The sequence below is a fragment of the Chiloscyllium plagiosum genome, unplaced genomic scaffold (assembly GCF_037043375.1).
Source record: "Chiloscyllium plagiosum isolate Xiang-an unplaced genomic scaffold, Cpla_swu_hap1 HiC_scaffold_23, whole genome shotgun sequence".
In the NCBI taxonomy this organism is placed as follows: domain Eukaryota; kingdom Metazoa; phylum Chordata; class Chondrichthyes; order Orectolobiformes; family Hemiscylliidae; genus Chiloscyllium; species Chiloscyllium plagiosum.
The window spans coordinates 17,444,460-17,457,572 of NW_028270161.1; the positions used below are offsets into that span (position 1 = coordinate 17,444,460).

The 13,113-nt window shown below is 38.2% G+C and overlaps 1 protein-coding gene across 1 annotated transcript in view; it reads left to right on the forward strand.

Annotated features, from left to right (window-relative positions):
* col7a1l (collagen type VII alpha 1-like) overlaps positions 1–13,113 on the forward strand; it is a 432,947-nt gene that overhangs the window by 276,479 nt on the left and 143,355 nt on the right. Inside the window, exons 79-85 of the mRNA XM_087999395.1 lie at positions 490–534; positions 3,712–3,747; positions 4,243–4,278; positions 4,530–4,586; positions 5,361–5,432; positions 6,490–6,561; positions 7,775–7,810. Coding sequence (XP_087855521.1) covers positions 490–534; positions 3,712–3,747; positions 4,243–4,278; positions 4,530–4,586; positions 5,361–5,432; positions 6,490–6,561; positions 7,775–7,810 — 354 coding nt within the window. The remainder of the gene's footprint in view (positions 1–489; positions 535–3,711; positions 3,748–4,242; positions 4,279–4,529; positions 4,587–5,360; positions 5,433–6,489; positions 6,562–7,774; positions 7,811–13,113) is intronic.

Consider the following 13,113-nt stretch of genomic DNA (forward strand, 5'->3'; position numbering starts at 1 on the left):
AATTATATCAGACTCAAAATGTTAACTCTGCTTCTCTCTAACTAAATATGCTGGGTTTTTCCAGCACTTTGTTTTTATTTCATTTATTATAAGTCAAGCTTAAGTTACTGCCAAAATGAGATAACATTGTCAGCTGCTTTGAAGGACATTATTAAGGGCAGAAACCATCTGCTCTTGATGAAAGTAGTAGTCACTATTCACTTTTATAATTCATTTTCTTGTTTGAACCTGTTTTAATAATGCAATATTTCTAGTCTGAGATTGAGTAAAAAGAAAGGACAAAAATGTTATCAACTTCAGCAGTCACCTTGGCTCATCAAACTCTCTCTTCAACAGTCTGTCCGAATTGGAATGTCAGAAACTTATTGTCAAGAAATATTACACATCTGGGATGCTGCATGAACAGAAGGAATATGTATAAACATTCACACTATCAATTACACTATAGATAAAAATCTAATGGTTATTCTTTTAAAAAAACTTTTCTAGGGAGTTAATGGTGCTCCTGGATCAATTGGAGGCCCGGGTCTCACGGTAAGTTGCTGGAATGTGGCTGACCAATCAACATGGGTAGAACTGTCTCAAAACAACATTCTTTCAGAAGTTACATGCTAACTTATATTTGTGTTGTTCTTTTCATTTCAACAATTCTCCCTGCTGTAATAATCAACACCCTCCAGTCACAATGCACTGACTCCTTCAGGTTTATCTAAAGTGAAATATCACACGACACCAGGTTATAGTCCCACAGATTTATTTAAAATCACAAGCTTTCAGAGCAACACTTCTTCATCAGGTGCAGTGAGAAAGGGAACACTGACAGAGTTTTTAGGCAGAGAGATCAAGGATCATATAATTGGTGTAAGCGAAGTGAATAAACCTAAAGTGGCTGATGAAGAACTCTGTTAGAAAGGAGATACAAGTTTCCATTGATTAAGATGAAAATTCAGAATCTGTTTCAAGTCACTGCCCCAAGATTATTAAAGGTTTTATCAGAGTCTGCCTAACATTCCAAACTTCAATCAGGCAGAGATACAAACGGTGATATCTCAGGTCAGACTGAATTGTAGGTGTGAGGCTTTGTTCAGAATCTGTTCCCTGAGTTTTAAATGAGACTGGACTTATTCTGAAAGCAGGAACTTATAAAATGCCACACTGACTGACTGACAAAAGACACAAATCGTGTGTTTTTGAACAAAATAGAATGTATCTGCAAATAAACAAACATCTTGGATGAAATTATTCACCCCATAGATTTATATAAGTGTGTGTGTGTGTGTGCGTGCGCACGCCTGTGCTTGAGAGAGACAGTGTGTGTGAGTGTTAGAGAGTATGTGTGCAGGTGTGTGTGTGAGAAGGTCTGTGTGAGTGTGTGGGTGTGTTTGTATGAGAAAAGAGTGTGTGCGTATGTGTGTGAGAGTGAGAGAGAGTGTAATAAGCAATCCAAAACTGTACAAACTAATAAGGGTAGAGAGGTCATAACAAGGTGATGCTGTCACATGCTCTCTCACATACTTAAAATCTCTCAAACTCAAACACACTCTCTCAAACACACACACACACACACAGATATAAATCTGTGCGGTAAATCATTTCATCCAAGATGTTTGTTTATTTGCAGATACATTCAATTTGTTCAAAAAACACACAATTTGTAGTCACAGTCAGTCAGTGTGGCAGTTTATATGTTCCTGCTTTCAGAATAAGACCAGTCTGATTTAAAATTCTGAGATTGATTCTGAACAAGGCTTCACACTTACAATTCAGTGTCTGACCTGAGATGTCACCTTTTGTATCTCTGCCTGATTGAAGTTTGGAAAGTTAGGCAGATTCTGATAAAACTTTTAATAATCTCAAGGCAGTGACTTGAAACAGACTCTGAATTTACATCTTAATCAATTGAAACTTGCATCCCCTTTCTGACAGAGTTCTCCATCAGCCATTTTGGGTTTGTTGATTTCATTTACGCCAATTGTATGATCCTTTGATCTCTCTGCCTATAAACTCTGTGTTGATGTTCCCTCTCTCACTGCACCTGATGAAGGAGTATCACTCCAAAAGCTTGTGAATACAAATAAAACTGTTGGACTATAACCTGGTGTTGTGTGATTTTTGACTTTGTCTAACCCAGTCCAAAACCGGCAGCTCGACAGATATCATTCCACTGTAGCATGTATTATGGCAGTAGGTAAGGAATTTCATAAGAATATTGACGCAGAGATAGGAGTGTTACAGAGCCACATTCCAATTGCCTGGCATATCCTTCATATCAAGAATGTTTGAAAGCTTGTGGGTTTGAGCTACTGCTATATTTTTCACCTACTTGCTTCATGGTGTTACCTTTTCACATAAAGTTAGCTGTTAAGGCAAAATTCATCCATTCTAAATCTGTCTTAGTAGTCTTTTCTCAGGACTTATTTATCTAGTGTTCTACTGGTTTGTCCTCACTCTGGGTCCCATGAGTTTCTGATAAATGATCACATTAATATAACTGTAGCTAGAAGGTATGACTTTATTTCCCTTGCTGAATAAGCGAGACACATATATGCCCATTTTAAATCTCTTAGTTCAAATGAATTTGTCAAAATAACTTTGAATACTTCTGGTATTTCCTCCTTTATTTGTTGAACTGCCTTGAATTTAATTTGTTAATTCTAAGAGTATGAGGTAGAGGGGTTTAATCGATTTCTGTCCCTTCAGCTTCTTAAGAACCTGTGCTTCACCACCCTCCAAGCCCCAGCACATAATTAACACATGTGAAGTTCAGTAGTATATTGTTAGTGTAAAAAACTTCCATCCTAGATGAGACCCTGCACGTCTTCATTTCCCATAAGTTCCTTCAGGCTGGGAGGTACTTTGGTTTGCTGGCTACGTGCAACTATTGAGTTCCACCAATATGACGCTACCTGGTAAGTAAATCTTTGCTCCACATACATTTCTTGATTATTAATAACAGCGACTTGAGATATTCAATATTGGTCTCTATAGATCACTAGATTAGATTAGATTAGGTTCCCTACAGTATAGAAACAGGCCCTTCAGCCCATCAAGACCACACCAATCCTCCAGAGAGTAAGCCACCTAGGTCCATTCCGCTACATTTATGCCTGACTAATGTACCTAACACTATGGGCAATCTAACATGGTCAATTCACCTGACCTGCACATCTTTAGATTGTGAAAGGAAACTGGAGCACCCGGAGGAAACCCACGTAGACACAGGGAGAATGTGCAAACTCCACAAAGACAGTCGCCTGAGGCTGGAATAAAACCCGGGTCTCTGGCACTGTGAGACAGCAGTGCTAACCACTGGGCCACCATGCCGCCTGTAGTGAAAGAAATAACATATTAAAGTTATAAACTGCATTTGCTACTGTCTCTCTTTCCTGTTGTCTCTTGGCTATGAAACTTTGCTCAGTATGAATCAAAACCTTCAGAGGAGATGGAAGTAAGCTAAGGTGGGAAAAATGTTTCAGTATGATTTAAAAACCCAACAAAATTACTATGTTAAATCTTTGGAAGGTTCGTGTTTATTTAAGTGTTGAATATTATTTATTTGTCACAGAAGCTCTGTGTATAGTTTCTGAGAGTACCTTACTGAATTTTATTTGTCTGCTTATTAGTCAGATGGAAGCTCCCATCACTCTTTCATTTCATCAGTAATAGAGACCAATTAATTTTTTAAAAATGCTTTCTTCATTCTCTTGACAGGGTCTGAAAGGATTACCCGGTCTGAAAGGAGAAAAGGTACAAAGTTCAGTGGACTGGTGAAATAATGGATGGTGTTTAATTAATAGAATCATATAAAATAGTAGAAGACCACTTGGCCTGTCATGTCAATGCCAATTCTTTCAAATAAGCAATGTAATTCGTTCCATGTTCTATGAGTTTTCCCAATTTTCTTGAAAATGTTTCATTTTCATATATTTATCTAATTCTCCTTTGGAAGTAACATTAACATTGCTTCCACCACTCTTTAGGTGGTGCATTGCAGGTTGAAGCAATTTCTCCTTGGTTTTCTCCAGCTTCTTTTAGATGTGTTTAATCAACGTGTACAAATATATTATGAAGCACCTCCACAACTGATGGGATTTGAACCAATGCCTCTCTTTTTATGAATGATTATTCTTTTTCCACATGAACTATGACATAAATAACTTCCATATTCTCTAGCTCAGAGCAACCAGATAATTACTGAAAGTGAAAACTGACTATGCTGATGTGTTTTTGCTTGCATTTCAGGGAGATAATGGGTTACCAGGAATTAAAGGTGATAAGGTAACTATTTCTGTTTCTAAATTTAGTTTTATAATACAATAACAGTGAAGAAATAGGCAGGTGGCCTAAGAAGCCTTTGCCAATGTTTTACTCAACATGAGTCACCCCAAACCAATTTTGATCCTATTATCCTTTAGTAGTCCACGTCAAATAGTAATCCAATTGCCTTTTAAAGTGCTTTAGCTAATCTGTTCAATATATTTCACATGTTGGGCACTTTCTACACTACGATTCCTATTTATTTCCTTTAGGGTGACCCACAAGTCATTTCTGGACCCCAAGGATACAAGGGCGACAAGGGGGAACCAGTAAGGAAGCATGGTCATTTTCTCTGTGTAATAATGCCTTATCAATTTATGTCTGGGATGTTGATTACTAGGCTTTGCCAATTACTTTAAATATTCATCAACTGAATCAAAATTTGAATAAAACTAAATTACAAAGTAATGGGGAAAAGGCAGCAGAATAGGACTAATTAAATGGATTATTTAAAGAGCCAGCACAGGCAGGATGGGCCAAATGTCTCTAATATTCTGTGATTTTGAGATTCCCATCTTCATATGGCCTATATTGCTAGATTTCAATTCTGAGAAATGCAGTATTGGTGTTCAGCAGGTAGAAATCTATCACTACTATCATAAAGAAAGGTGAGATTTAAAATGGAAGCAAGCTTTTATCTTAAGTTATAAGGTGCCAGCATTGTCTTAGTGGTATCACTAAGACAGAATTTTGTGGTTTCAGACCTCACTTCAGAGACTTGACTACAAACTCATAACATTATGTTGACACACCAGTGCAGCATCTACAGAAATAACCAAAAGTGACATAAATATGTTGGCTCTTTCTCTGCTGGAACTGAGGAATGTCATACCAAGAAAGTGAACCAGTCATGAATGTATGTAGTGTAGGATACTACACTAAAGGCACGATATTTTGCTTAAGTAATTTTCTTAGATCTTTATAATAAGGTATGAAATTTAGTGAAGCATAGTACATTTTGCTTTGTACATGGCCTGCAGAATGATTGAGCATAATGGGAACTATGGAAGTCTTTCTTTAATCATGTAGCTTTCTGTCCTTAGGGTGATAGAGGTCCACCAGGGTTTGATGGTGATAAAGGAGAGAAAGGTGAAGATGGACCTCCAGGACTTAAGGTGAAGATTCCATTCCTTATCATCACTGTTACCCAGTTGAAGTCAATCAATAAGGAGTTGAGTTGAGTTTATCAGACTAAATGGCTGCTTCTTGCTTCTTATACCTGCTACTTCCTATAAGTATTAAGCTATATTTTGTTTTTGACACAATGTATAATATTTTATAGCAACCTAGAGTCATTCTATTAGCCTGTAATTGTTCAGCAATTTTACAGAAAATCAAAAAGCACAAAACCTCACATATATTGGATGTTAGATTGTTCCTTCAGAAGAGTGAGAATAAATGGAGCAAATTCTCAATAAGTGCAAATGTTTCAGAGTTTAATGATAATGGAGAAAGTGAGGTCTGCAGACGCTGGAGATCAAAGCTGAAACTTTATTGCTGGAACAGCACAGCAGGTCAGGCAGCATCTAGGGAACAGAAGATTCGACGTTTCGGGCACATGCCCTTCTTCAGGAATGGGCCATTCCTGAAGAAGGGCATGTGCCCGAAACGTCGAATCTTCTGTTCCCTAGATGCTGCCTGACCTGCTGTGCTGTTCCAGCAATAAAGTTTCAGCTTTAATGATAATGGGACAGGCATAGATTGGGATGATCAAATGTTACTTTGAATATATTGAGGTAAATTCACTAATCCTACATTCTCCCCAGTCAGTGTAGAGATTCAGTTGTTTGGGGGATAGATTAGAGAAAGGACTGCAATATACCTGAAATCTGGCTTGCATTCTTGTCAAATGCATTTCCTGCTCTTGAGAGTGGGATCAGGAAACTTACCTTATTGTTCTAGATTGGAAGGGAATAGATGAATACTCTGAAGCTTTGCTTAATTACTTTGAAGGTTATCTTCTTTTTCTGTATTTATATAGATGTTTGAGATGAGTAGTTGGATGAGTAAGATAGTGTCTGAATAGGTTGATTTTCCATGATATTTAGAAAATGTGGGCTTGATTAGCTGACAAGCTTTTTCTCCGTCTATGTTCTCTGGTTGAATTTGATTCTCTTCAAAATTGGTCCATGATTATCTAACAATCTACAATCATTTTTGTCTTCTTTCAAGGGTCACAAAGGAGAATCAGGTTCCAAAGGATCAATGGGGTTATTTGGGGCCAGAGGTCCTGCAGGACAGAAGGTGTGTACTGATGTCTAGTCTCAACTCCACAAATATGTTTGAAATGTTGACATAATCTGTATAGTGAAGCTTGAGTTGTTTTGAGTGATATCTAAACCCTTAGCTTGGAGTTAGTAAATCCCTTCCAGTTATATGATTGTTGAGTTAATTTTCCATTGATAATACAGTTTATTACTTACAGTAAATAGGTCATGATAGTTGATATCACACTGCTAATGTGATATCACTATTAATGCAAATAATAATAGGCATTTAATAACCCCATGAAACCTGCTAGCAATTCATAAAAATTGTAACACAGGAACAGCAGTCAATCATTCAGACATTCGTATATACTGATCTGTAGCTTAGCCCCTTGTACCCACCATGATTCCACAACACTTAATACTCTTGCCTAAAAACAAACTCTACCTCAGTTTTTAAAATTTAAATTGACCCCAGACTTAATTATTTATTGTGTGGAGAGAGTTGCATTTTCATTACTTTTCATTACTTGTGGAAGAGCTTCCTGATATCAGCCTAAACAGTGAGGACTTTAACTATAATCTCTTTGCAGTTTATAAAGGCCCAGAACTACCAATAGAAGCTCATCATTGCTAAAGTCTAGATTGGAGTTGTGTGTTAGGACCATGGGAAGTCCTGACACCGTTAACTCCACAGGAATTACCCAGGAAGTTGAAATGTCTTATGGCATTGTCTGGAACCTTGTCTCTTGGTGCCTTTTCTCATCAAAAATTATCAATTTCTAAATTGGAAGCTCCAATATATCTTTAATATCCAGAAATGTTTGGAAGAGATATTTCCAGGATTCCAGCTCTTGATCATCAGAGGGTGGAGGCAGAGTCATTCAATATTTTTCAAGGTGATGGTAGATTTGGCAACTCCAGTCAAGCAGCTAATGTTTTTGTAAGTGTAACATTTTTCTCTTCTACAGTCAGTAGAAATGCATAAATGCACAATATAGATAAATGTCCAGTCAACGATATTCTACATTAATATTTCTGGTCAAACATTTTCTTAACACAACAAATAGAAGGGTATATTGACTGGAGAGTTGGGATGAAGCTTATGTGGAGCATAAACACTAGCGTGGAACTGTTGGTCTGCAGTGTCTGTTTCTGTAGTATAAGTGCCTTGTAATATCTCTGTGTTCACTACTGATTGAGATTTAGCTTATGTCCTATTGATAGTAACACAATTGTTTTTATTTCAGGGTGAACCTGGTGAACATGGCAGCAATGGAATTGCAGTAAGTTTAAATTAAAACTTTGGCTAAAAGAATCTAGTAGGCACTCTGGACTAAACCATTACAAAAGGATCAGCCAATGCAAGTTTGAACAACAGGAAGCTATGTGTGAAAATAGAAAGTTTGCAGCATGTTTCATGCATTATAGAACTGTTGAATTAAGATAATCAAGATGGTTATGAAAAAGGTAGTGCAAATGGTTCAAAAGGCAGAAAGATTGAGTAAGATAATACTTTAAATGTTAGTGCAATAACATTACCATCATCTATTCATAGCCCATATAATTTTTCTACACCTATCTATGTTCTTAACTACTATTGCAAATAGAATTCACCTTCACCACAGACTGCACTGGTTCCAGAAAAAGTCAGAGCAAATAAGGATGAGCAGTAAATGCCGATGTTGTCAGTGTTGCCAACATATTGAGATTTTTTTAAAATGTTATGATTGTTGCCAGGTTGCCCACAGTTTTTGATGATATATTTGTAATGACTATAAAAATGTAACTCTTTTATTGTGGTGTTGTGGAATGTCCTGGAAACATGATTAGGAAATAAATAAATAGAAAGGTCTTTTTTCATCACACTCTTGCTTTTTTAAACTTGTTGGTGTCCTGCCTTATGATGCTTGTTCTTGGTTTATGAATTGAAAAAGAAATCATTAGCAATGCATCATTATTTGTGTGTTCATATTTATGTTAGTGTCTCGCATGGCTTATTTTCTACAGAAGTAAAGCAACATTTTAAGCATTTAGCCTTAAGGATAATTCTATTTGCACGGTTAACTAACCAGCAGCGTAACAAATGTGCTACAAGCTGTATAATGCCTTTATTGAGGGTTTTTCTTCCTCTTGTTTTATGGTGCATAAATGTAATGGAGATGGAAGTATAAGTGGTTTAGTTACAATAAAACTTGTCTTAAAAATAGAGTGCATTGTGATTTAATTAGGTACTGATTTACTGACCAGAAACTGTCAGAATAACTTATGTTAAAGTACATTACTTGGTTCCACTTCTAGAAAATTTGTTAAAAATCACACAATACCAGGTTATGGTCCAACAGGTTTATTTGAAAGTGCTAGCTTTCAGAGCACTGCTCCTTCATCAAGTAACTGACCTGATGAAGAAGTCATGCTCCAAAAGCTAGTACTTCCAAATAAACCTGTTGGGCTATATCCTGGTATTGTGTGATTTTTAACTTTGTCCACCCCAGTCCAACACCGCCACCTCCACATTCTAGAATAATGTGTAAGTATATTGCAATTATATAGCACATATATCATAAGAGAACATCAAAAATCACCTCTTAGTTTCAACCTTGTTCATTTTGCAGCTGCTTTAATCTTCCTCGTGTCTTTCCAATGCCTTTTCATTGCCTAATTAAAATGACCATTATATTTCATTAAACGTTTTTCACCTCTAAGAGCGTTTTTGAAATAATTTACCCAGTGGTGATTCAATCCATTTTTTTACTTCAATTATAATTTTTCAGATTGTCTAAATTATATTCCCTTACCTTTTGTTTTTTGCTATTCTATCTATCTTTGTTAGTGCTAAGACATCCACTTTTCCTTGTCTGTAAAATTCGATAATTTTAAATTATTTAAGACATGGCTATTACTTGCCATCCATCCACCTCCTCATTACAGCTTTACCTTCCATCTATTTGCACTAAAAGGCTCAGATGTTCATTTCATCAAAAGATTTATACCTCCAATATAGTAATTTAGCATAGTCAATCCACCTAACGTGCACATCTTTGTGACTGGGAGTAAACTGTTACAGATGCAGTGAGAATGTGCAAACTGCACACAGACAGTCACCTGAGACTGGAATCAAACCCAGGTTGCTGGCGCTGTGAGGCAGCAGTGCTAACCACTGAGCCACTGTGCTATCCTATAGAGTCACCATGCCACCCAACTAATATAATGTACTTTAGAACTAACTACTAGTATCAGAGCCAAGCAGACACACTGCAGGATGCTCCTTAGAATTCCCAGTTAAGATGATTAAAAAAAACAGGAACAGGAATAGGCCATTTGGCCTCTTGATGCTGCTCCACCATTCAATAAGATCATGGTGGATCCAACATTCCTCACATCCACTTTCCTGTGTTTTCCCTTGTTTGGCCTACTGATCAAGAATCAATCTCAGTCTTAAATTTACACATGGAGTCTGCCCCCACAGTTCTTTGTCGACAAGCAGGAGACTGGAAGGACATAGCAGGCCAGGCAGCATCAGGAGGTGGAGAAGTTGACATTTCTGGTGTGTAACCTTTGTTCAGGACTGGGGGTGGGTGTAAGGGGAGCTGCAGATAAAGGGGATGGTGGGGGCAGGGTGGTGAAGACAGGCAGATGGTATGACCTAGTTGGTCAATGGGAGGAATTAATCTTGTAGGTAACTGGGAGGAGTGGAACGGAGGGGGAAGGTCTGGGAAGGTAGTCGAGGGAAGGAGAGGTTATTTAAAATTGGAGAACTCAATGTTGAATCCTCCGAGCTGTAGGCTGCCCAGGCAGAAGATGAGGTTCCTCCAATTTGTGGTTTGGTTTGTTGTGACAATGGAGGAGGTGAAGGATGGTCATGACAGAAAGACAGTGAAAAGGGGAATTAAAATGGGCAGTGACTGGAAGGTCTGGTAGGCCCCTGCAGGACCAACTGAGATGCCTGGTGAACTGTTTCCTAAGTTTATGTTTGGTCTTCCCAATATAGAAAAGGCCACATCGGGAGTACCTGATGCAATAAACTAGGTTAGAAGAGAGGCAGATGAACCTCTGTCACATCTGGAAGGACTGTTTGGGACCCTGGATGGACGTGAGAGGGTTGGTGAACCGCAGGTTTTGCATCTTTTCTGGATGCAGGGGAAGGTACCTGAAGGTTCAGGGGGTTGGTGGGGAGAGTGGCACAAACCAAGAACTATTGAGGGGAATGGTCCTTGCAGATGGCAGAGAGGCAAAAGGAACATGTTCTTGGTGGTGAGGCTCTAGTTGGAATTGGCAGAACTGTTTAAGGATGATGCGCTGGATGCAGAGACTCTTGGGGTGGTAGCTCCTCCCCATATCTTCCCCTCCCCACCCTTCTCTGCCTTCTGCAAGGACTGTTCCCTTCTACAGTCCTTGGTTTGCAGCACTCTCCCCATCAATGCCCCTGAAACCCCTGGTACTTCCTCCTGCAACCGGAAAAATGCAAAACATGCTTGCACACCACCCACTCACCTTCATCCAGGGCCCCAAACAATCCTTCCAGGTGATACAGAGGTTCACCTGCCTCTCTTCCAATCTAGTGTACTGCATCAGGTGCTCCCGATGTAGTCTTCGCTACTTTGGATTCCAGCATCTGCACTTTTTTTGTCTCCATCCAGAGCTCTCTGTGGCAAAGAGTTCCAAAGATTCATAACCCTCTGCGAGAATAAATTCTTCATCATCTCAGTCTTAAATTGGCACCCCTTTATTTTGAGACTATACTCTCAGGTTGTACACTCTCCCATAAGGGAAAACATCCTCTCAGCATTTACTCTGTCAAACTCCTTACGAATCCTGTATGTTTCAATTAGATCATTGAATCCTCAATGTTTCATTCATTGCCATTCTAATGAGTAGAGTCCCAACCTGTATAGCCTTCGCTAATAAGACAATTCCCCTGGTCTGTAATTTTCCATCTTTTGTCTTACTCCCTTTTTAAACAGGGGTGGTACGTTAGTGATTTTCCAGTCCTCTAGGGCCCTCCCTGATTCTAGCGATTCCTGAAAGATCACCACTAATGCCTATTCTATCTCTTCAGCTATCTCCCTTAGAATTCTGGGTTCAGTCCATCTGGTCAAGGTGATTTAAGGATGGGGATCATCCTTGTGAACCTTCTCTGAACTACCTCCAATGAAATTATATTTTCCTTTTATAAGGGAACCAAAGCTGCTCACAGAACTCCAGATGTGGTCTCACCAGTACTTTGTACAGTTGCAGTAAGATTTCCCTATTCTTATACTTCAACCTCTTTGAAATAAGGCCCAAAGTTTCATTAGCCTTCCCGATTATCTACTGTACATGGTTGCGAGCTTTCTGTGATTTGTGCACAACTACCCTAAGTTCCATTGTGTTGCAGCTTTCTGCAGTTTTTCTCCATTTAAATAATATTCTGTTCTTTTGTTCTCCCTTCCAAAATAAACATATTCACATTTTCCCACATTATACTGTATTTCCAACTTTCTGAGCACCTACTTAACCTATCAATACCTCTCTGTAAACTGTTTATATTCCTCTCACAATCTGCCTTTCCACCTATTTTTGTGTCAACTGCAAATTTGGCTATATTACATTCACTTCCTTCCTCCAAGTTATTAATATTTATTGTAAACAGTTGCAGTACCAGCACAGACCCCATTGGAATCCCATTGGTCACCTGAAAATGAACTCCTATTTCCTGCACATTAATCAATTCTCTATTCATGCCAATATACTACTACCTCCAACACTGTTGGCTCTTATTTTATGATTTAATTTTTTTGTGAGGTACCTTGTCGAACACCCTCTTGAAGTCCAAATACAACATACATACTGTTCTCCTTTATCCACTCTGGTTGAGAATTCCTCAACAAACTCTAATAAAATAGTCAGATATGATCTCCCTTTCATAAAGCCATGTGACTCTGTTTGATTAGATTATAGTTTTCCAAAAGCTCTGCTGTTACTTCCTTAATAAGTCATTCCAATGTTTTTCCAACATTAAATGTTAGGGTAATCAGTCTGTAGTTATCTGCTTTTTGACTCCCTCTTTTTTTGGATGGGGTGTCACAATCGCAGTTTTCCAATTCTCCAATACTTCTCCAGAATTCAAGGATTTTTGGAAAATTACATCCAATGCATCCACTATCTCTAAAGCTTCCTGTTTCAGGATTCTAGCATTTAAGCCATCAGAGCTAGGGCACTTATCTGCCCTTAGACCCATTTGTTTATCTAATACTACTTGTTTAGTTACAGAAATGGTACTTAATTCCTTTCCCTGTATTTTTTAGCATCAGTGGGATGTTCAAATATCTTCCACCATAATGACTTATGCCAAATATCTGTCTAACTCCTTTGCCATTTCCTTGTTCCTCAAAATTGTCTTCCTAGATTCATTTTTTTAGGGGTCTACGTTCATTTTGACCTCTCTCTTCATTTTTATCTACTTTAAAAAGCTTTTATTGTTCATTTTATATTCCTTGCTAGAAAAACTGAATGGAATGAAGGTGGGTAAATCACCTTGACCAGATGGACTGAACCCAGAATTCTAAGGGAGATAGCTGAAGAGATAGCATAGGCATTAGTGGTGATC